Source organism: Rhinoraja longicauda, chromosome 3, assembly GCF_053455715.1.
Source record: "Rhinoraja longicauda isolate Sanriku21f chromosome 3, sRhiLon1.1, whole genome shotgun sequence".
NCBI classification, from domain to species: domain Eukaryota; kingdom Metazoa; phylum Chordata; class Chondrichthyes; order Rajiformes; family Arhynchobatidae; genus Rhinoraja; species Rhinoraja longicauda.
The window spans coordinates 55,342,411-55,366,350 of NC_135955.1; the positions used below are offsets into that span (position 1 = coordinate 55,342,411).

Genomic DNA, 23,940 nt, shown 5'->3' on the forward strand with positions numbered 1-23,940 from the left:
AAAATCTGACAATGTCCGCATGTGATTTTTTCTATTACAAATTTCAAATTGTGGAGTACAGAGGCAAAAAAATTAATGGGTCTTTGTCCCAAACATTATGGAGGGCACTGTATCTACTTGTGTACTTTCAGGAAGTTATGGACTTGGACCATTAGACTTTAAAAAGACTTGCTATTAACTGTATACTCTCCCTTTACATTTAACCTCACAAAGTATCACCCCTTACACCTGCCTGGATAAAATTCCATGTTATTTCTCCACCCATATCTTTAACTGATCCATAATCTGCTGCATCCTTTGACAGCCTTCCTCATGGTCTGAAACCACAATTTTTGGTGTTTGCAAACTTACCAACCAATCCACGTACATTTTCATTTAATTAATTAATTTATATATCACCAACACCAGAGGTCTCAGCACTTGATCCCTGCAGAACGCCACTGGTCATAGACCTCCATCTAGAAATACACCTTTCCACCACTACTATTGAGGGAGTGCAGTGTAGGTTCACCAGGTTAATTCCCGGGAGGGCGGGACTGACATGATGAAAGAATGGGTCGAATGGGCTTGGATTCACTGGAATTTAGAAGGATGAGAGGGGATCTTATGGAAACATATAAAATTCGTAGAGGATTGCACAGGGTAGATGCAGAAAAATGTTCCCGATGTTGGGGGAGTCCAGAACCAGGGGTCACAGTTTAAGAATAATGGGTAGGCCATTTAGGACTGATGAGGAAAAACTTTTGTGAATCTGAAATTCTCTGCCGCAGAAAGCAGTGGAGGCCAATTCACTGGATGTTTTCAAAAGAGATAGATTTAGCTCTTAGGGCTAAGGGAATCAAGGGATATGGAGAAAAGACCGGAACAGGGGACTGATTTTGGATGATCAGCCGTGATATTGAATGGCGGTGATGGCTTGAGGGACTGAATGGCCTACTCCTGCACCTATTTTCTATGTTTCTATACCCTCTACCTTCCACAGTATGACTAAACTACATCACTGTGGATCCTGTGCATCAATCACCTTCATTCGCTCTGTGTAGGTTATGACCTGCCCCGGACAAATCTATGCTGATTGTCCCTGTATACTGATGGGAAATTATTTATCAAGTCACATTGATGGTGTCCTGAGCTGGAAAACAACTTGTGTAATAATACCTCTAAACCCAAAGAGTCTGTGCATTCACCTTATCTATTCCCCTCATGGTGTAATACACTTCTATAAGATTAACCCTCATCCTCTTGCGCTCCAAGGAAGAGTCCTAGCCTGTCCAACCTCTCCCTATAGGGGTGGGAGTGTGGCACAGCACTTGAGACCCGAGTTCGATCCTGACTATGGGTACTGTCTATACAGAGTTTGTAAGTTCTCCCCGTGACTTGCAGGGGTTTTCTCCGGGTTTCCTCCCACACTCCAAAGACGTACAGGTTTGTAGGTTATAGGAAGGAACTGATGCTGGTTTAAAACCGAAGATAGACACAAAACGCTGGAATAACTCAGGACAGGCAGCATCTCTGGATAGAAGGAATCTGCCTGTCTCGTTGAGTTATATTTTGTGTCTATCTCAGGTTAGTAAGTTAATTGGCTTAGCTAAAAATTGTAAATTATAAAGTCAAGATGGGAGACAACCTGCTTAAAGAAGTTGAACACCATTCATACTTGGGAGTTGAACACACATCTGGCCTAGCCTGGAACAGACACATAAACCAGATTGCCATAAAAGCAAACAGAACTTTGGGCCTTCTCCAGTTGTGACAAACCAACAAAGGAGGTAGCGTACAAAACACTTGTCCACCCACTATTGGAATATTGCCAGACAATATGGGACCCTCACCAGAAAAATAACATTGGCACCCTTGACAAGGTTCAGAAGCGTGCAGCAGTTTGTTTGTGACGACTACTCAAGACAGCTCGAGACCCTTCAGTCTGAAGAAGGGTCTCGACCCGAAACGTCACCCATTCCTTCTCTCCAGAGATGCTGCCTGAACGGCTGAGTTACTCCAGCATCTTGTGATACCTTCAATTTGTACTAGCATCTGCAGTTATTTTCCTACTCAAGACAGTCAATATATTAAATCGCCTTGGCTGGGAGTCGCTGGAGTCAAGACGCACCAAAGCCCGCTTATGTACTGTTTGCAAAAAGACTCATGGCATCATCCCCAGTAACATATCTCACTTTATTCAATCCAATACCCGGAAATTTACAAGACAGTCCTCAGGTCACTTAATTTATACTAGAATTAGAGCAAACAAAAATAGCTCGCTACAGTCACTATAGAGTGATTGCACGGTAGGCGAGGTCACGGCCTCAGACACGTACAGTTGCCACGCAACGCCTACTGGAGGGCACGCCGTGCACTGCAGTTCAATGTTGCGGCAGCACTTTGCTGCAGTTCGGCTTCATCCGGCTTCTCCCATCACCGCGTCTCCAGCTCCCTCCCGGTGCTCCGAGCATCCCGACATCTCTCCCCATTCCCGCGCTCCTCGAGGCTCGATGCCCATGCTCCGAGCGACACTTCCTGCAGTTCTTCGGCTCCTGTTGGCCCTCCAGCCCTTCTCCCCGCTCGCCTCTGTCAGCCAGGGTCCGCTTCCACTTGGCCGGCGCTCAATACCTCGAGGCTGTGGCCACCGAGTAGAGCCGTGGCCTGGTCCTCCGCCTATTGCCTCGGCTCCCAGTACCCGGCCCAGCTCTTGCTGCTGCTCGGCCTCCGCCACCGATCAGCCTCTCCCCGGTCCTCATCTTCCTCCTCTTCGGGCTTGACACTCCGCTCCTCGTCTTCCACCACCTCCTCCTCCAAGGCCGTCGAGCACGGCTCTCTGGGCCCTTCGCCCTCAGGCTCTGGCAGGTCACCGACCTTCAGCGCTTGCTGCTTCTGCCCCTGCAGACCCTTCAGGCTCCTCGGCTTTGGTTCTTCCCGCTGCTCCTCTCCCCACTCGCTCAACCCAGTCCTTTCCTCCTCCTCCTCTACTTCTCCCCCCACCGGCCAGTCGACGGCCCTCCGCTTCTCGGCCTTGCTCTCCTGGCTTCCTTCCCGGCCGTGTTTCTCCTTCTCCCGCCGGCTGGCCAGACGTCTTCCCAGCTGCTTCTTGCGTCCGCGGGCTTGGCAGCCCGGTTCCTCTTCCTCCGCCGGATCCTCCAGATTCTTCCTCATTTTTACAGCACAAAAATTGGCCTTTTGATGGCTTTTTAAAGGTAAGAATGTACTTGTTGGATGTTTTGGTAGTGTATGGCGTAAGCTGCCATGTCCTCCAGATGGCTTGAGCACCTCTGTGAGTCACACACTTTGGCCTTACGTGCAATCACCTAATATCCATGGACTATCCCAGAGTGGAACATCCTTCCCAACACCACCAGATGTGCACCAACAGTGTCACTCTTCAAGTCATAGCTCGACAACTTGGGCATGGATCATCTCACCAAACTTGCCCACATAAAAATCTAAATCTTTTTGCAACCAGTACCCACGTGAGCGAAACCTGCACGAGATAGCCCAGTTGTTGGCGGTTGTGCAGCAGAAAACAAAAACAGAAAACATTAGTGTGTAGGATAATATTAGTGTACGGGGATCGCTAGTCGATGTAGACTCCGTGGACCAAAGTGCCTTTTTCTGCACTGTATTTCTAAACTAACGAATGTACATTCACCTTATCTATTGCCCGCGTGGTGTTATACATACATACACCCTGATAAGATTACCCCTCATCCTTTTGCGCTCCAAGAAATAGACTTTCGAAGAGATTCCCCTCATCATCAACAACACCATAGTCACATCTGTGGAGTCATTTAAGTTCCTTGGAACCATCATCTCCAGGGACCTTAAATGGGGGGCCACCATCGACGCCAGTCAAAAAGGCCCAACAGAGGATGTACTTCCTGCAGCAACTGAAGAAACACAATCTGCCACAGGCAATGGTCGTCCAATTCTATACTGCTATCATTGAGTCCGTCCTCACCTTCTCCATCATGGTCTGGTTTGGCTCAGCCACCAAGCATGACATTCGGAGGCTGCAACGGACCGTTGGCTGCAACCTTCCCCCCATTGATGAACTGTACACTGCAAGGGCCAGGAAGCAAGCGGGCAAGATCATCTCTGACCCCTCTCACCCTGGCCACAAACCCTTCGAAGCACTTCCCTCTGGAAGGCGACTCCGGACTGTCCAAGCAGCCACAGCCAGACATAAAAACAGCTTTTTTTCCACGAGTGATCGTTCTACTCAATAACCAAAGTCTGTAGTCTCTTTTTTCTCTGGTTTATTTTCACCCACGTTTAGACCGTAATGTTGTATCTTTATTGTTTTGATGTGGTTATGCTTTATTCTTAATTGTTAACAGTATGTTTGTGTTGTCATTTGTGAGCGGAGCACCCAAGGCACATTCCTTGTATCTGTATACTTGGCCAATAAACTTATTCATTCATTCATAAAGTCCTCACCTTCCCAACCTCTCACAGACAGTGGTGAATCTGTGGAATTCTCTGCCACAGAAGGCAGTTGAGGCCAATTCATTGGCTATATTTAAGAGGGAGTTAGATGTGGCCCTTGTGGCTAAAGGGATCAGGGGGTAGGGAGAGAAGGCAGGTACGGGATACTGAGTTGGATGATCAGCCATGGTCATATTGAATGGCGGTGCAGGCTCGAAGGGCCTACTTTCTATGTTTCTAAAAGCTCAAGTCGAGTTCCTGCGAGCGTGGATATCGGTAACTTTACGTGTAAGCGGCGCCGAGCCTGTGCCCGTGTCCGGCCGCTGCGCTTCAGGCCGACGCCCGGAGCGGCTCCGGGGTCCGTGTCCGGGGTCGGGGTCGGTGACTGGGGTCCGTGTCCGGCCGCTGCGCTTCAGGCCGACGCCCGGAGCGGCGCCGCCTCTGTCACCTTGACAAGACACGTCCTCCTGTCGCTCTACCTCATTGGTCCCGCTGGAGGGTGATTATCAGCGCTGCCAATCAGGTTGCCGGATGCTCCAGAGTTAGGGTCGGGGTCCTGCGCCTCGCACCCCCCGACCCGCACAGCCCCTCCGGACCAGCTCCTCCCCTCCCACACCTCCTCTCTCGCTCCTCCCCTCCCACACCTCCTCTCCCGCTCCTCCCTCCCCTCCCGACCCGCACCTCCCCTCCCACACCTCCTCCCCCACTCCTCCCGACCCGCACAGCCCCTCCGGACCCGCTCCTCCCCACCCCCGCTCCTCCTCCCGACCCGCTCCCTCACCAGGACCTCCTTTCCCCCCGGACCCGCCCCCACCGGCAGCATGTCCGGCTCCATACTCAGAGCGTCCATCAGAGCCGTGAGTGCCAGGAGGCGGCTGATCCCGACCAGAGCGGCGCTAACTCTGGTGAGTTGGGAAACCGAAGACTGGTTTTAAATCTGCCCCTTTTTTAGCCTCTGTCTCCCAGCGCAAGATGCGGTCGGGGCCGGGGTGCGAGGGGTCGGTCGTGGACACCAGGCCGGAGCCAGGTCCAGTCCGGGATGGCTGGACTTGAGTGGAAGCCTGTTGGCGAGAGGGGTCAACTGATGGCCGATGCTCGGATGATGACATCGGGTGTGGGGGAGATGTGGCGGGGGGGACGGACGGACAGAGCTTGACTGGGTGTGCTGTGATGCGACGGGCGCGGTGTAAACGGGGGCAACTGCTGCTGGTTGCAGATTACTTGCTGTTGGTCATCGGGGCTAGAGTTGTTTACAGCGAAAACGGCTCAGCATGGAGGCAGGCCCTTCGGCCAAACTTGTCTATGCCGATCAAGATGCCCCATCGAGGCTAGTCCCACTTTCCCGCATTTGGCCCATTTCCCTCTAAACCGTTCTTATCCATGTAACTGTCCAAATGTATTTTAAATGTTCTCGTAGCTGCCTCAACTATCTCCGCTGACAGCTCGTTCCATTTACGCACCACCCTGTGTGAAAACGTTATACCTCATGTTCCTCCTTAAATCTTTGCCTTCTCATCTTAAACCTAAGCCCTCTCCTATCCTATATAAAATACTTTGTGCATTCATCCTATCTCTTACCCTCATACTTTTATACACCTAATATCATCCTTCAACCGCCAAGAAATAAAGACATTTCCTGCCCTACCTCTCCCTATAGCTCAGGCCCTTGTCCTGGTAAATCCCTCATAAAGCCCTCTACACCGTTCACAGGCTGGGATGTTTTACAATTCTTGTGCATTTTGTACTCCCCTGGACAATCAGGTTTTCCGATCATCTTTCGTGTCCATCATCTATGTTTCAAATGTTCGGCGGTCTTACATTGGCCCATCCCTATTGAGCCTTATTGAGGGACTTCCGGGTCTTTCAGTCACACCTGTGACTTGGTTGGGATTGGCAGCTTTTCGTGGTGGTGGTTTTCACTTTGTTTCTTTTCCCACAAGGCTTGTCTGGTTGCTTGAGGCGACATTGACAGTGGCTGGACTATGTGAAGGAAGCTCATCCTCAACTTCAGGCAGTTTGGGGCTGGGTGGTGGGAGTGACAGGAATGGCGGGTGTCCCCAAATTGCCTACTAAATTCAGTTCCACTGGCTGCTGATCTGTGGATTCCTGGTGGAGCAATACCGGCCAAGACATGCAGGCTCTCCACATCCGTTGGTTTTGGGCAACAAGTGATGCGTCTGCAGCTTTCATTAAGGGTGGCATCAACTTTCTTTGCATGAGATGATCTCCCCCAGACAGGATAAGCATACTCTGCAGCAGAGTAGCACAGCGCAAGAGCAGTTGACTGCAGTGTGGATGCATTGGTCCCCACGATGAGTTTGCCAGCTTGCATAGGAGGCTGTTCCTCATCCTCACTTTGCCCTTCACCTTTTTGATGTGTTGCTTGAAGGAAAGGATTCGGTCCAGAGTGACCCCAAGATAAACGGGGTAGTCACAGTGTCTCAGAAAGACACCATTCCATGTTAAGGACAGCTTCCTCCCAGCTTCGCGATTACAAAGGTGGAACAGGCTAACTTGGGTCATAGCAGGGTTTGCCTTCAGTTGATTGTTGTAGTCATTTGGGTTTCCCGATGACAGTCCTTTTCTGCCCACAACTCTGGCAGCAGCATACTCGCACCATGCCCCCCTATCACCACCACTCCCAAACACCCACTACTCATCATAATACCCCACCATCTGTCATTTCAGGGCAAGAACACATATCCAAAAATACTTTCATCCCTCTGCAATTTACACTCTAATGCAGTTTTCCGCTGACAGTCCTTTTTCCGCGCTAGGGTGTAAATTGCGGAGGGATGAAAGTATTTTTCAGGATGAAAGTGTGTTCTTGCCCTGAAATAACAGATGGTGGGGCATTATGATGAGTAGAGGGTGTTTGGGAGTGGTGGTGATAAAGGGGCATGGTGCAAGTATGCTTCTGGCAGAGGTGTGGGCAGAGTTCTGATGGATGGGATGGAGTGGTAGATTTATGTTTGGGATACGGAGTTAAGAACAGGAAACCTGTATACCTGATTATTTAAGATTCTAAACTGTTGTTTTATTAATCTGCTGCACTATGCAGGACTTGTATTGGTATATATGCAGTGTCACATTATGTGATTCTTGGAGACAGCCTAAAGTAGCATGATTGTGTTGCACTGTCATTTCTGTATGTTTAGTTTTGACCTGGGCAACTTTCTGTACAGTAAATTCACTTAATCACAATCCAGACAATCTTAGTGCAGATCGATAGTCCTAAGAATTTAGGAACACATGCATGCACAACCAAGCTTATAGATTAGCTAAGACTGGTTTAAATTAATAATAAATTTATTGTAGACACAAGGAACTGCAGATATTGGTTTACAAAAAAAGGGGGACAAAGTGCTGGAGTAACTCAGCAGGTTAGGAAGCATCTCTGGAGAACATGGATGGGTGATGTTTCAGGTCTGGACCCTTCTTCAGACTGATTGTGGTGGGGGTGAGGGAGAAAGCTTGAAGAGGGAAGGGGCAAGACAAAGCTCGGTGAGTGATAGGTGACAAGGTTTTTGTTGGGCAGATGGTTAGGTAAAGGTCAGAGATGAAAACACAAAGGTATGAGACGAGGATAGAAGAGTATGAACTATGAAGCATTCAGAGGAACCTTGTAACTGCATGGGTGCAGGAGGCAGCTCCAATGCAGTCGTCGATTTAGCAGAGAAATGGTGTCGGGCCTTGGAACAAAGAGTGTTTAATGTAACCAACAAAATTACTGGCATTGCTGGGGCTCATGCAAGTGTAGCAACTCTTCCAACCTTGTCTATTGCATTCAGTGATCCCGATATGGCCGCCTTTATTTCAGTGAGACAAAGTTTCGACCAGGCGACGATTTCTCTGAACACTTGTTCTTCCACCAAGGCCTGCTGGAGCTCCTGGTTGCTAATCATTTTAACTCTCCAACCCATTCCCATACCAATCTTTCTATCCTTGGCCTCTGTTGTCAGAGTGAAGTCACTCTGGAAACTGGAAGAACGGCACCTTGTGTTGTTTTTGGTTAGCTAGCAGCTTAATGGTATGAACATTGAATTTTCCAATTTCAAGTAATAATCTGGTCAGCAGACATATTTCTCCCATTACCTCCCACCAAATCAGTCACTCAGCATCTTTCTGCTCAGTATGTTCTCCCATCCCCGTGTCTAATATTTCCCTCTTTCCCCTCCTCTGTGCCCCCTACCACCTATATCCCTCCTTTATATGTCGATCCTCTTTCCATATCTGACACTCTTGCCTCCTATTTCACTTCTAGCCTTTGTCCCTCACTCTAACTGTCTGCCAGTCAACCCCCTCACCTGTATCCACCTATCACCTGCCAGGCTTTGTCCCATCCTCGCCTCTCATTTCCAGGTTTCTCTCCCATCAGTCTGAAGAATGGTCATGACCCAGAATGTCATCTGTCCACTCTCTCCACAGATGTTGCCTGACCTGCTGAGTTCATCCAGTACCTTGCTTTTTTTCAGCAAATCTTAATAGTTAATCTTAATTGGCTCCAAAAGCCCACCTGTAGGGAAGCAAGTTTGAAACAGTTATTTGTCTTTGATGGCAATCTGATAACTTGAATCGGAGAAATCTGCCTTTCTGCAAGATGCTGTTAATAATTTGACGTAAGAATGAATTACACAAAAAATAAGTGATAAAGCAATCAGTGGAGACCAGAACTGTTTCTGCTTGAGACCAAATAATGCAGCAAACATATAGCCTTGCAAGAAGCTGGACAAGCACTGGGAAGCATATTGCTGTACTCAACTGGAGTTGGAATTTCATTGTTGCCAATTACACTCCTATTAGTTTCAAAATCATTGGTTCTACCAATCTCTTGCTGAGATTACTGGACTATTTTTAGACGATAAATGTGTAATTCTGTGGTTGCCTTTTCAGCACTTAAGTATAGGAAAGCTCGCCAACTATAAATGATGTTTATATTCTGTTAACTCTTAGTGTTCTTAAAATAAGACAGCGATTATAGATTTGACACCTCATTTGCGAAATAGTTGCATAAAACAAAGCACAGGTTGAACAGATATGAACTTGATCATGAAACTATGAGAAATATCCAGAATGTAAAAAGAACAACAAAAAAAAGAAGATCGGTAACAACTTGAGACGGTTTATAGTAATGGAGTTTTTGAAATGTATGGAGAAGGCATTAAAATTGAAATCTACATTCAATTATTTTTTCTCGCCTAGACCCCTGTGGCTGTTAATAAAATTAAGCAACTGCTTCGGGAAAAGCCTGAATATGTAAGTAACGCAAAGTACACTATTTCTTCAAGAAACAATAAAAGAAAGGTACTGTTTTAAAGATAAAAATTGATTGTGGATTCAAGAAATCATTTCTTCCTCAGATGTGTAATGACACTATAGTACAACATATATAAAAAGTTTTCTAATATCTTAATTCATTTTGACACTGCTTTTTATTATTGATTTTTAGAGAAACATTATATACATGTTACAAATTACAATTATTTTTATCTACTTGATATTTGCAATAAATATACATTTTAACTCCATGTTCTGGGGATATCCAATTGAATATTTAATTGGAAATGGAGTTAAACAGACTTACTACAAATATGTTTTTAGAAATGTTATTTATTTGAACGGAAAATCGCCGTGGGCTGAATTTCTATTAGCCCATGTACAGGAATGTACTGGGATCTGGATGATTGAAATTATATGATGATGAAGCATACTTTAAACATGTTTTAATTTTTTTTTATAGAACATAAAATGTAGAAAATAAAATTTCAAAAATGTTTCTTTTCTGTGATAGATTGGGATGACAATTGGAGTCCGAACTAGAGGGTGCAATGGTCTGTCTTATACTTTGGAATACACAAAGGAGAAAAGAGATTCAGATGAAGAAGTAATCCAGGATGGTAAGTAATCTTATTAACTACATGCGCTTTAAAAGAAAATCCATTAATACATGTGCTTTGGTTCTGTACAATGGTACTTTGTAAATACTTAAGCATACTCCTTAGACCTTGTTCCGAATATCATTTTATCCTATTTTCAAAATCTGAAGAATATAGTAGCCTAAACTATCTAGTGTATGTCCTTCTTGCATTTTTATTGGAGATTTTAGAATTTATTAGTATACCTATAAACTGACCAGTCAGAAATAAAATTCAAATATGAACAGAGTTACCCTGAAATCGATGCAGTGCCTTTACCAAATAAACTGCTGTGCTAGTATTGAGATTCACCCTGGATTATCTTTGCGGAATGTTCCTGAGTTACATTTACTGTTAGTAGATTCACATGATTATAAACAAGAATTGGATCACCTTGTGGGCAGACACAAAATACTGGAGTAACTCAGCGGATCAAGCAGCATATCTGGGGAGAAGGAATGGGTGATGTTTTGGGTCGAAACCCTTCTCCAGACTGTGTCTACCTTCGATTTAAACCAGCATCTGCAGTTCTTTCCTACACATTTTGTCCAAGACCACCTTGTGGCTCATTTGATTTTATCCAACAGAAGCTTTTTTTCGCCAAAGAAGTCTTACATATTTCTTTTTAAATGAGTTGCATGTTTAGACCTTGGTTATCCTTGCAACCATGCGCTTTGTGCATGGAGATGCCTCTTGGCATCTGCTTCAAGTTTGCTCTTTGCAATGCTGGCACAATCTAACTAGGTTGCTGCGTGGTTTGGAACACGGAGCTATATGAATCTGGGCATTTTGTCAAACTATATCTGATTGGTCCAATTCATTTTAGTTACTCCAGTCTGAAATTGGATTTGATCAAATTAGGATGTGCATCAAGATTTTCATAAATGGGATTAGTTTTAAATAAAAAATGCAACTTGCCTAAACTACTCATGGTACTTAATTGGGGGTAAAATAGATTCTCCAAGACTGTTATTTAATTTATATTATGCAATTCCAGCCCACATCCCTCAAAACTGGTACAAAATGCTGTATTGAATAGCTGTTGTACCAGTATTTGTAAACCAACTTTGACATAAATTGCAAGCATTGTAGTGTAAGCAAAATGATGCACCAAGTAGTCTCTTTTATCACTGGCAGCATTTAAAAAAAAAAAAAAATTCGCCACCCACACCAATCAACAAAAAGTCACAGCTACTGAAATGACAGCTACAATTTAGCTGGAATCTAGTCCCATGATAATTGCGCAGCAGAAATGCAGTATTGTACCATGAATGGTTTATTCAGTGCTGTTTAACTGGGTAGAATGGGAATTAGCTATATTTTAAACCCTGATGAAAAAATAGAATTATTACTGAATTTGATTATAAATTAGATGAGGAGAGAATTAAATTTCAGCCAAATGTCGAATACAATAGCTGTAATAACTGAAACTTGTTGAGAGCGAAATAAAGTTAATGATTCGAGTCAGTGACCTATTAGCTGAACTGTAAAAAAAATGGAGAAAGTAAGTCTTAAGCTTCAAAGTAAGGGAACGAGGGAAAGCACCAAAAGGATGTCTATGATAGGATAAAAACAGAAGACGTATTGGTACAACAGAGCAAGGTTGCACAGAGCTGTAGGGTAAATGCAGGTAAACAGATCTAGCTCAGTAAGAAATCTTGGTCAGCATGGACAAATTGGATCGAAAGGCCTGTTTCTGTACTGTATGACTCCAAGATGTTAAATGACAAAACTGGTGATAGAACATGTTTGGGGTGGGGGTATAAAAAAAAGTGTTAAAAGGATTAGTGGAAGGTATAAATAGGAATAATCAGATAATTATCTGTAACCACCGGAAAAAGTCTTCCCACAATCTCCGGGTATCAGTGTCATTGTATCCGGCATGCTACTCTAATCCAGATGCCATTCAACTGGATACCATATGAGCACTTACGATTTATTCCTGCAGCTGCCGACTGTGAATTAGACAATCCAACTCATTATCAAGAACCTACAAGGATGTTGAAAACAGTATTCTGTGGAGTGGAGTGGAATGGAGAATTAAAGTGGCAGGTGACTGGAAGGTGTTCATCACCCCTGTGGCCTGAACAGAAAAGTTTTCAAAACAGACCTGCAGTGCAGAGGTGACCATAGTAGGCAGTGAATGAAAGAGTGTAGAAACAAGGAACTGCAGATGGTTGTTTACAAATAAAAAAGACACAAAGTGCTCGAGTAACTCCGCGGGTCAGGCAGCATCACTGGAGTAACATGGATAAGTGATGATTCGGGTCGGGACTCATAGAGTCATAGAGTGATACAATGTGGAAACAGGCCCTTCGGCCCAACATGTCCCAGCTACAGTAGTCCCACCTGCCTGTGCCTGGTCCATATCCCTCCAAACTTCAGACTGAATCAGTCTGAAGAAGGGTTGCGACCCGAATTGTCACTTATCTATGTTACTCTAAAGGTGCTTGCCTGACCCACATAGTTATTGCAGCATTTTCTGTCTGACTTTGAATGAAAAAGCGTGTTTAAGGCATTTAGCTATAGGCACTCTCCCGCTTGCATAATAGGTGAGATACGTAAACTCGCACTTGTGTAAACAATTCACAGTAGGTTATCCTGTTTCCTAAATGACTTGCGTTATTGCACGGGAGGATGGCGAGGGCTTTCCGCCTGTTTCATAGATATAAAAGCATCACCTGGGCTTGCTGCTCTTCCAGTTGTGGTGACTGTCGATGTGGCACTGGGAAAGTGCGAGAAACAGTGGAGAGCAACTTCTGGTCGAGTCGTCGACATCTTCCACAATGTCCACCAGCGAGCCCTTCTTCATCATCTGCTGCACCATTTGATTGACACGGCTGTGGTTGTGGCTCACCTTGTAGCCCCTGGCCGGCAGTACTTTCTTCAGGCTGCTACCCCTGACTGGAAGAAGCGGCAGCTGGTGAGAGGCGAGTGAGGGAGCCGACAGTGATTGAGCATGTCCTGCCGGTAGCGGTGGCCTGAAGAAAGCGCTGTCTACCAGGGGCGACAACTAGAGCCATAACAACAGCTGCGTCAACCGACCGTTGCGTGGGACAGCTGGTGAAGAAGGGCCCGCTGGTGCAAACCAGCAGCATCAGTGTCTCGTGTTAAGGTGAAATGACACAGTGCTGGAGTAACTCAGCAGACTATCAATTTTATCAATTGTGGCTTCTGCCATCACATTTTATTGAAATAAACGTTTGGTCGGTTAGTATTGTATGTCACATTAGCAGGACAAATTAAGGCAGGGAGCATGTGGCAGTGGAGTATGGCTGGGCATGGTAAATGTGCAATTAGAAACCAAGAACAGCAGATACTGGTTAGTACACAAAAGGACACAGTGCTGGAATAACAGCAGGTCAGGCAGCATCCCTGGAGAACATAGAGAGATGATGTTTTGGGTCAAGACCTTTAAGTGTGCAATTAGAACCTGGTTGGATATTTAGATGGTGCCACTAGGTGGCAGCATATGGGTGACAAACAGGATTGAGTCAAAAATTAAATCCTGGAAAGAGGGGAAATGACAAAATTAACTGATCAGTGTACAAAAGGAGGGCTGAATGCACAATTGAATTTTTCCTATGATGGTTCATGAGTCATAGGAGTAGAATTAGGCCATCGTGTCTACCCTGCCATTCGTTCATGGTCTAGTTTTCCCCTCAACTCCATTTTCCTGCCCTCTCTCTGTAAACTTACGAATCAAGAATCTGTCAGTCTCCACTTTAAAAAATACCCAATGACTTGGCCTCCACAGCTGTCTGTAGTAGTGTATTCCAGAGATTCACCATCCTCGTCTAAAGAAATTCCTTGTCTCCTTTCAAACGATACGTCATTTTCTTCTGAAGCTGTGCCGGAGCTGTCCTGTGTGTCCTCTGGGACCACTCCTGACTAGTGATTCTTGAAAGATCACAACTAATGCCTCCACTATAGATTGTGTTTTTTTGGTTGGCTTGCAAGCTACCTGTATCAGAACCCTCTAGTACATCTGGTGGAGATGAGCTATCAACATTCAGACTTTTCAGCTTCCTAAGCACCTTCTTCTTAGTAATAGCAACCCTAACTTCTGCCCCCTGACTCTTTTGAATTTCTGGCACATTGCTGGTGTATTCCATAATGAAGACTGATGCAAAAAACCTATTCAGTTCATCTGCCATTTCTTTATTTCCCCATTACTACTACACTAGCGTCATTTTCCAGTGGTCTAATATCCACTCTTGCCTCTCTTTTTACTCTTTGTATATTTGAAAAAACTTTTGAACTTTCTGTTATAATATTGGCTAGCTTACCATCATATTTCATCATATATTTCATCTTTTCTCCCCTTATTGCCTTTTTAGTTATCTTCTGTTGATTTTTAAAAGCTCCCCAATCCTTTTGCTTCCCACTAATCTTTGCAATATTATATGCTTTCTCTTTTAGTTTAATGCTGCCTTTGACTTTGATAGGCATAATAATGCTGTTAATTTTCACTTTCAGGCGTTCGAATATTCATTCAAAAGAAAGCACAATTGACCCTTCTTGGAACAGAAATGGACTACACTGAAAATAAACTTGCGAGCGAATTTGTCTTTCACAATCCCAACATCAAAGGAACCTGTGGCTGTGGAGAAAGTTTTCATGTTTAACCAAAGCCAACAATGTATTGTGAATACTATTGTGGGCATTGTGTGGTGAAGCACTGATATTCCTTTTTAGACCATTGAGTGTAGCTGATTTTTATTTTGATTTCCAAGATGAAACCAAAATCGCATCCCTATTGGTATTTAGCTACTAACAATGGATCTTTCTCCTGAGGGGGAATTTTGCACAAGAGGTTGTGTTGTTAAATAAGGTGCTAGTTTCTTTTATCCTGTTCAATTGTCAAACAGCGGATAATGTTAAGGTTATGAATTGTAAACTGGTGCATTGAATGAATGTGTAACAGGATCGGATAAATACAACCATTTCGCATCTGGAAATAATTCTTGCATTTGGTAATTTCAAATACACACTTTGTCAAAGTCAAAATTTTGGAAACAGAATTGGTTTATTATTTGAGCTATATTTATGTTGGATTCAAAATTATTTGCCGACTGCAACTGGCACCACTTTGCCATTTCACTTTCAAGCTCCACAAATCAATCTTCTTCAAAGGGAACTTTATTTGGCAATAAAGCCTAAAGATTTTTTTGAAGATGTTGCAATAAAGATCTCGAGATTGTTAAGGGGATTTAGGAGTTTTCTCTCCACTATCAACCACCAAATATGCATTGAAGTTAAAACTGACACTGGAATCCAAATGTCGTATCAATGTTCTACCTTGCCAGCACAACAAGCTACATCACTACCAAATTGCTCCTGGAAGGTGTCAGAATTGTTCAGAACCAGATTGTTTCCAGATTTTTCTTTTATCAGGTAAAAATGCACTTCGTGTAGATGATGCTATAAATCTAGCTGTTTGGATATTTATACCTCATGACCAAGAAGGTCCATAAATTCTGTTCTACCTACTAGAGACCTTAAATCTCTCCAATATACATCAAGAATCTTGATGCACAGCTTTTAACTATTGTTTGGCTCCAGTGCAGCTGTAGCTAATTTAAATATATAGATGTACTTTCACTAATTACATGTATAAGGTGTATTTTGAATACTTGGATATTTAATCACTTTGTACCTTTATGCGCACAATATAATTTACAGACTGTCTGTAAAATGTTGATTAAGATTTCCTTTTATTACTTTAGTTCCCAATTTGGACTTTTAATTGTATTAAAAGCATTGTGTGTAGTATCTCAAGTTTAATGAAAATGTGACTAATTCATGGGCAAGGAGAAATTGACAATGTTGGTACAGGTCCTCTGCAGGTTACAAATGCTCAACATGTTGAACATACCTAGGAACAAGGCAGTGGAGGCCAATTATCTGAATGTATTCAAGAGAGAGCTGGATAGAGCTCTTAAGGATAGCGGAGTCAGGGGGTATGGGGAGAAGGCAGGGACGGGGTACTGATTGAGAATGATCAGCCATGATCACATTGAATGGCGGTGCTGGCTCAAAGGGCCGAATGGCCTCCTCCTGCACCTATTGTCTATTGTGATGGATTTTTCAGCTGCTACGGGGCTGCAGGCATCTTCTCTAGGTAGGAATGCGATCTGAGGCAATATTAATTCAGTTTCAGTTTAGTTTATTTTCACGTATACTGAGGTGCAGTGTTCAATATTTGAATGGTTGGGTTAAATGCGCTGGTTTAACTACATATTGCCCTTGGATATTTGTTTGATTTAAATATATTGTCTGAGTGGCCGCATTTCCAATTTGTGGAGTGCTCGGGTATGAACAGCACACTAAAATAAAATTTCCAGTACTTTACGTTAAACGTGTTGGGTGTGCACCCATAATATGGAATACATCACAATTGGGTTTAAATTGCTACTAACTCATAGCTAGTTCATGTTTAATGTTTTGGTTGATGCAAAAGAGTTTTTCATGGTGATTTTATTTCTAGCTCCTTTACTAGCTGGATCTGCAAAGACAAGAAATTCAACTGTTGTGTTATAAACTGAGTATGTGAACTGCTTTCAGACAGATGGGCAGAGATAATCATTTATGTTGCAGGTCATACATAAGTGATGAGGATGACTCTGCAGCATGATCTGTCCTGAATGCAGAGTTATACTGCTGTAGCAACCGAACCACAAGTTGAAACTGAGAAACCCAAAGGGTGATTAGAAAGTCTAGAAGCTGTCAGAATTCATGTTCTTAGATGGTGCCTCAAAATTGAGAATAAATAACTTCCACTCCAATTTGCTGGATTTTGGAGAGTCTGATAAAGCCAATGTGGTACTTGCAGACACTCACAGATGAGGTGGAAGGTGTTTGAGGCAATGGATAGGTTTGGTAGTTTTTAGCCAGTGAACTGATTGCATAGTTTTTGCTGAGCCTCTGAGAACCAATGCATAGGCTTGAGGATCTCAGTGCTATTTGGATTGCTCCTTTCAACCTTTGAGTCATTCTGGGCCAGGGCCATTTTCAGCCAATATCTAAAGAATGGTCTCGACCTGAAACGTCACCCATTCCTTTTCTCCAGAGATGCTGTCTGTCCCACTGAGTTAGTCCAGCATTTTGTGTCCATCTATGGGCCAGGGATTTCCAGGGGTCAATGAGTTTGTTGCAGTTTTCCAAGGACATGCATGAATGCTTTGCTATGAATTCTTGGTAGTCCCTTCCTGTGCCACATATTAGAAAAGTGTTTGTCTTTTGGGAATCTGGTGTCAGGCAAGTGAGGAATATAGCATGGCTCTGACTGACAACGGAGCTGACTCGGATCACTGGAGTATAATTAGAGTCTCAATGCTGGGAATGTTTACCTGGAAAAGATACCCTAATTCTGACAATTGATTTGGAGAATATTGCATTGGTGGTATCTCTTCAGTGCCTTGAGATGGCTGCTGCAGCCACTCTAAGTCTCAGAAATACATTGGAAGGTAGGTATCACAGCTGCTGGCAGACTATGTAAATTGTGCTGGGGTTGAGGTCATGATCTTCAAACATCTTTCACTGAAATAAATTGTAACAGTAAATTAAAGCATGTGTTTTTCTGAAAAAATTAGTTAATACAAAAAAAAAATGATCAAAGGGTTAATCATGATTGGCTAGTTTGATATGTGAGATAGCAAATCAGTCAAAATCATAAGATAAAGCAAAAACAAATTATATATCTTTTTTGAAAGTTGATCCAAACTTATTGAAGCAGTAAAAGTCAAATTTGAGATTGATACCAGGAAATTAGTGCTGCAATCAATTCAAAACTGGTGTCATCAGTATGGCAGTCCATAATAACAAGGAAAATGCAATGTTCTGGTTTGTAAAATGGCAGATAATATTGGAAGCAGGCCAAAGCAACATTTTTAAAAGTGATCAATATATCACCCATCTTTTTGCTAAATTTGATCATTTTCTTGGAGATATGCTTCATTCTCATTCGTTCAACTACTGCTTCATCAGTGGAATTCTCTGCCACAAAAGACAGTGAAGGCCAATTCACAGGATGTTTTCAAGAAAGAGTTAGATATAGCTCTTAGGGCTGACAGAATCAATGGGTATGGGGAGAAAGCAGGAATGGGGTACTGATTTTGGATGATCAGCCATGATCATATTGAATGGTGGTGCTGGCTCGAAGGGCCGAATGGCCCACTCCTGCACCTATTTTATATGTTTCTATCTCATTGTCTCCTAGTAAACCTTCATGATCACCTCCACATTTGTATTTGTGTTCTTTGCTCCACATTTTAAACACCCTTTTGTTAAGTTAGAAGACAGATGAAATATCAGCATTTAAGGCCTTTATGATGGATTTTTAAAGTTAATCATTTAGGGATGACTGTCTACTTTTCATCCTTACAGTGCAAGCAACTGAAACACATTCAAATATTAAAAATTTAAATGAATTTTTCTGAATTTTTATTTATTTTTGTGACTAATTTCAATACCTGTGGCAAATGTTTTGCTGTTTTGAATTCCTATAAAATTTGTTTAGATGATAAGGAAGCCCCACGTCTTGAAATGTCTTCGGTGGTATTTTACAGAAAATGGTGCTGATTTATTTTCTACTGAAATAAAGATTAGACATAACATCAAGTTCCATTGATTTTCTTCACATTAGAATTTATTCTAATTGCCATAAGAAAATGATTGATATACAAATGTCCCTTAATCTTACATAAATTAAATATTTTGCCAAGGAAAATAGAACATTGAATTGTAATTTCACTATATTCATTTCTATCATGGGAAAATCAGTGAATACCCTGTTATCAGAACAATGAATAGAATCCTGTTGTATAAAATTACAATCAATATCTTTTTGAAATCTGAGATCACAGTTTTAAACAATTTTATCAGAAAGGAGAGCCTGACGCTTGAAAGTATTTTAGTTATCCAGAGATGACTTGCACTGGTATGGGATGAGTGATTCATAACTTCCCACAGCAGCACAGAACTATAAATAAAATAAACATCGGACAGCAAGTTCAGTATGGGAATGGGAGCGGGAGTTAAAGTGTTTAGCAACAGGGAGATCAGGTAGGTTTAGGCGGACCTTTGTCCTAGGGCTCCTCCACTGTCAGAGTTAGGCCCAGCACAAATTGGAGGAACAGCAGCTCATATTTCACTTGGGCAGCTTACACCCCAGCGGTATGAATATTGGCTTCTCTCACTTCAAATAAACCTTACTTTCCCTCGCTCTCCATCCCTCCCTCTTCTTAGTTCTCTGACCAGTCTGTCTCCCTGATAAAATTTTATCTATGCTTCGTTATCACCTTCTCCTGACTAACAATGATCAATTCTACATTTTCATTGAACTACATCCCCTCGGCCGCTGGACTTAACATCGCCTGGTGCGGCTTGGCCGCGGGGCCTTCCATCGCCCGGTGCGGCTCGGCTGCTGGACTTAACATCGCCCGGCGCGGCTCGGCCGCGGGGCCTAACATCGCTGGTGCGGCTCGGCCGCTGGACTTAACAGTGCCCGGTGCGGCTCGGCCGCGGGGCCTAACATCGCACGGCGCGGCTTGGCCGCGGGGCCTAACATCGCTGGTGCGGCTCGGCCGCTGGACTTAGCGGTGCCCGGTGCGGCTCGGCCGCGGGGCCTAGCATCGCACGGCGCGGCTCGGCCGCGGGACTTAGCTGCGCACGGCTCGGCCGCGGGGCCTTCCGTCGCCCGGCTCGGCCGCGGGATGTTTTAGCGCCCGGTGCGGCTCGACCGCGGGGACTTCCATCCCCTTGCAGGGACTGTGCGGGTCGGTCGGGGACGAGCTGTCTGTCCGTGGGCGTGGGGAAGAGAGCGGAAGTTTTGTTGCCTCCATCACAGTGAGGGGGTGTTTGGAGTCACTGTGATGGACGTTTGTGTTGGGGTCATGTGTCTTGTGTTCTTTTTTGTGTATGACTGCTATGTAATTTCGTTCGGTACCTTGGTACCGAATGACAAATAAAGCTCTGTTGAACTGTTTGATGTCTCGTTTTCACGCCTTAAAATCCTTATCTGTATCTCTCTCCTGATTCTCAGTCTGAAGAAGGGTCTCGACCCGAAACGTCACCAATTCCTTATATCCAGAGATGCTGCCTGTCCCGCTGAGTTACTCCAGCATTTTGTGTCTGTCTTCGGTGTATACCAGCATCTGCAGTTCCTTCCTACACAACGGCATCTATCTGTTACTCACACATTCTGTTTGGCCAGTCCCTTCCCCTACTCTGCTTATATGTCCACCTCCCCTTCTCATCTTCGGCTCCTGGTTACTTCCACCTATTACAATCCTGCTTCGGTTATTTCAACCCCTTTCTCCCCCACCTGACATCAACCAGCGCACTTCTCAACTGCATCCACTTAATGAATATCGACCCTTCACCCTCTCCTTTTTCCTCTGTGCACTGTCTATTATTTCCACTCCACTCGTCCAGTTCAAAGGATCTCGACCCAAAGCGACGACTCGTAATTTCGAACCGCAGCCCTACTCACTGGGTTTCCCCCGGCAGTCTGTTTTTTTTGTTTGTTCCAGGTTATATCATCTGCAGTCTTTTGTGTACCCAGTACACCCAGCATTGCTCGAATAATGCCCACAAACTTTCACCACGTGAAACGTTCACCACCAGAAAGTGAAGAAGGTTTGATGTAAAAAAAAAAAGCCTGACCTCTTATTTTTTGATTTCCAATTTTGCGGTTTTATTTATTAACAGATTGGGTGTCGTGGAGCTTTTGGTGTGAGGATAACGAAATGGCTTCGATCTCTGAGGTGATCGAATAAGTTCTTCAGAATGTAGATGGGTCCGTAATATACATTTATGTTTAGAGATACAGCGCGCCGGGCCACCGGCCCACCGAGTCCGCACCGATCAGCGATCTCCGCACCTTAACTATCATACACACACTCGGGGAACATTTACAATTATACCAATATTAGCCAATTAGCCTACGTCTTTGGAGTGTGGGAGGAAACCGGAGATCTCAGAGAAAACCCACGCGGTCACGGGGATTAAGTGTACAAGATCTCGTTTCAAACGACACATGGAAAAATGTAAAAAATATAAACTCCAACACGCAGTAGTTGGGATCATAGTTGCAGAAGGGTCTCGACCCGAAACGTCACCCATTCCTTCTCTCCCGAGATGCTGCCTGACCTGCTGAGTTACTCCAGCATTTTGTGAATAAATCGATTTGTACCAGCATCTGCAGTTATTTTCTTATAATAGTTGCACCCGTAGTTGGCATCGAACCCGCGTCTCCGGCAATGTAAGGCAGCGATTCTACCGCTGCGCCACCGTACCGGCCTAAAACAATTAATATAAATTCCTTAGAGTCAGCTCTGCGCTGGCATGCACTTGATCTTCCAGTACCCCTCCAGGCATTTGTGTGACCTTTATGGATTTTTTTGTTTTACCTTTCAGAACATTTCCTGCTGAGCTCAGTTCGATTGCATCTCCCCTATAAAGAGTCAACTTCAGAACTTCAGGCTGGACAAATGTTCCCCGATATGTTAGTGCTTTGATTTTTACATTTTCCATGTATCATTTGAAACGAGATCTTGTAGTTTCAATTAATTAATACAATTATAAAATATCGATTTATCAGTTAATCTAACACGGCACTGAATAAAAAAACACCAATTTTATTTTAACAATTTCCAATTTAATGTAATATCTATATTAGCAAATACGATTAATTGGAACTTTCTTCAATTAATTTTTACGATTGTTGAAAAGTCTATCGTCCCCACGCAGAATCTCTAACGAGGCGATCAACAAAGGATTATCGGTCAAATTCTGAATAATTTCCGCCACTGAAATTGATTAGAATGATTTCAATCGAATGAATCCGTGAATTGCAACCTCATAATCGTAGAGCAAAGATCACATTGCAGATGGCTATTCATAACTAGTCCCTCTAAAGCAATGAAGGTGGTGTAACTGAATCGTAACCGCAAGCGAGAACCTGGGGCTGGTATCTAGAGAACACGAAGCGCTCGGTGGAGGGGGAATGCCAAGGCTGAATGTCTTGCATTGTGACGGGAATTGTGTCGTTGATTGGTCCAGCCCTCCCCTAGCACGAAGGACAATTGCTGTCTCTTTGGCTGGAAGGACGAACAGAAGCCGGGAATTTAAGGTAGGCGAATCACAAGGCGGTGTATTGTGAAATCGTGTGCCGAAGAATATGGTTTACCTTTTACTCCTGAATGTTCAGCTTGTTGTTACCTTTGTCTTCCGCTTGTACACCTTTCTACAGTATTCTACACCCCTCTTTACAAGTCCCTCAAATTTATATTCTGCTTATAGAATGTTAGCAGTGACCTTCTAACTAAAAACTGGTAGAGAAACTTTTCATATTCCTCACAATTCAAACTATTTAAAACAAAAAAAAGTAGAGAGCATTAGTCTGAGGGAAGAGGTCGATCTAATATAATTTTATAACATATCTAAACCCTGGAATGCCCGCGCTGGCAGTAGTCCTTCGCCAGAGGAACAAGGTCGACCTTTCAGATCAATTATGCTACATCAGAGTTGGAAAAGTTCCAAAAAATGGTACACAATTCTTCAACTTCATACAAGATAATTCTGTATATACCCTCCCTATAATTTCAGGGTTGTACTCAGCCAGAGGTCTCCTGACTATACTTTCTTTACCCAGTCATTGCATTTATTATCTGGCTAACCCTCAACGCTCCCTAATCATCTGACCAAACATGCTTCTGATGCCCGGCCCCTTGGTAATTCTCTTTCTCCATCCATGGTGAACATTTCTGATTCCTGTTGATATGTATAATAAAGGAATAATGTGACATAGCATCATAGAGTGATACAGTGTGGAAACATGCCCTTCAGCCCAACTTGCCCTCACCAGCCAACATGTCCCAGCTACACTAGTCCCACTTGCCTGCACTTGGTCCATATCCCTCCAAACCTGTCCTATCCATGTACCTGCCTGTTTCTTAAATGTTGGGATAGTCCCAGCCTCAACTACCTCCTTTAGCAGCTTGTTCCATACACCCACCACCCTTTGTGTGAAAAAGATACCCCTCAGATTCCTGGGAAATCTTCTCCCCTTCACCTTGAACCTATATCCTCTGGTCCTCGATTCCCCTACTTTGGGCAAGAGACTCTGTGCATCGACCTGATCTATTCCTCTCATGATTTTATACACCTCTATAAGATCACCCATCATCCTTCTGTACTCCAAGGAATAGAGACCCAGCCTACTCAACCTCTCCCTATAGCTCATACCCTCTAGTCCTGGCAACATCCTCGTAAATCTTTTCTGAACCCTTTCAAACTTGACAGTATCTTTCCTATAACATGGTGCCCAGAACTTAACACAATATTCCAAATGCAGTCTCACCAATGTCTTATACAACTGCAACATGACCTCCCAACTTCTATACTCAATACTCTTACTGATGAAGGACAATGTGTCATAAGCCTTTTTGACCACCTTATCTACCTGCGACTCGACGTTCAAGGAACCATGCACCTGCACTCCTAGATCCCTCGGCTCTACAACCCTTCTCAGAGGCCGACCATTCACTGCGTAGGTCCTGCCCTTGTTAGATGACCCAAAATGCAACACCTCACACATCTC

General features: G+C 43.8%; 1 protein-coding gene and 1 long non-coding RNA gene across 2 annotated transcripts in view; one reads left to right on the forward strand and one right to left on the reverse strand.

Moving 5' to 3' along the window:
• LOC144592014 (uncharacterized) overlaps positions 1-23,940 on the reverse strand; it is a 72,333-nt gene that overhangs the window by 30,229 nt on the left and 18,164 nt on the right. The gene's annotated exons all lie outside the window — the stretch shown is intronic.
• Positions 5,025-18,766, forward strand: LOC144592011 (iron-sulfur cluster assembly 1 homolog, mitochondrial-like). Its single transcript, XM_078396165.1, has 4 exons — positions 5,025-5,324; positions 9,622-9,675; positions 10,211-10,316; positions 14,814-18,766. The coding sequence occupies exons 1-4, from the start codon at positions 5,241-5,243 to the stop codon at positions 14,960-14,962; spliced, it is 393 nt and encodes a 130-aa protein (XP_078252291.1). The 5' UTR covers positions 5,025-5,240; the 3' UTR covers positions 14,963-18,766.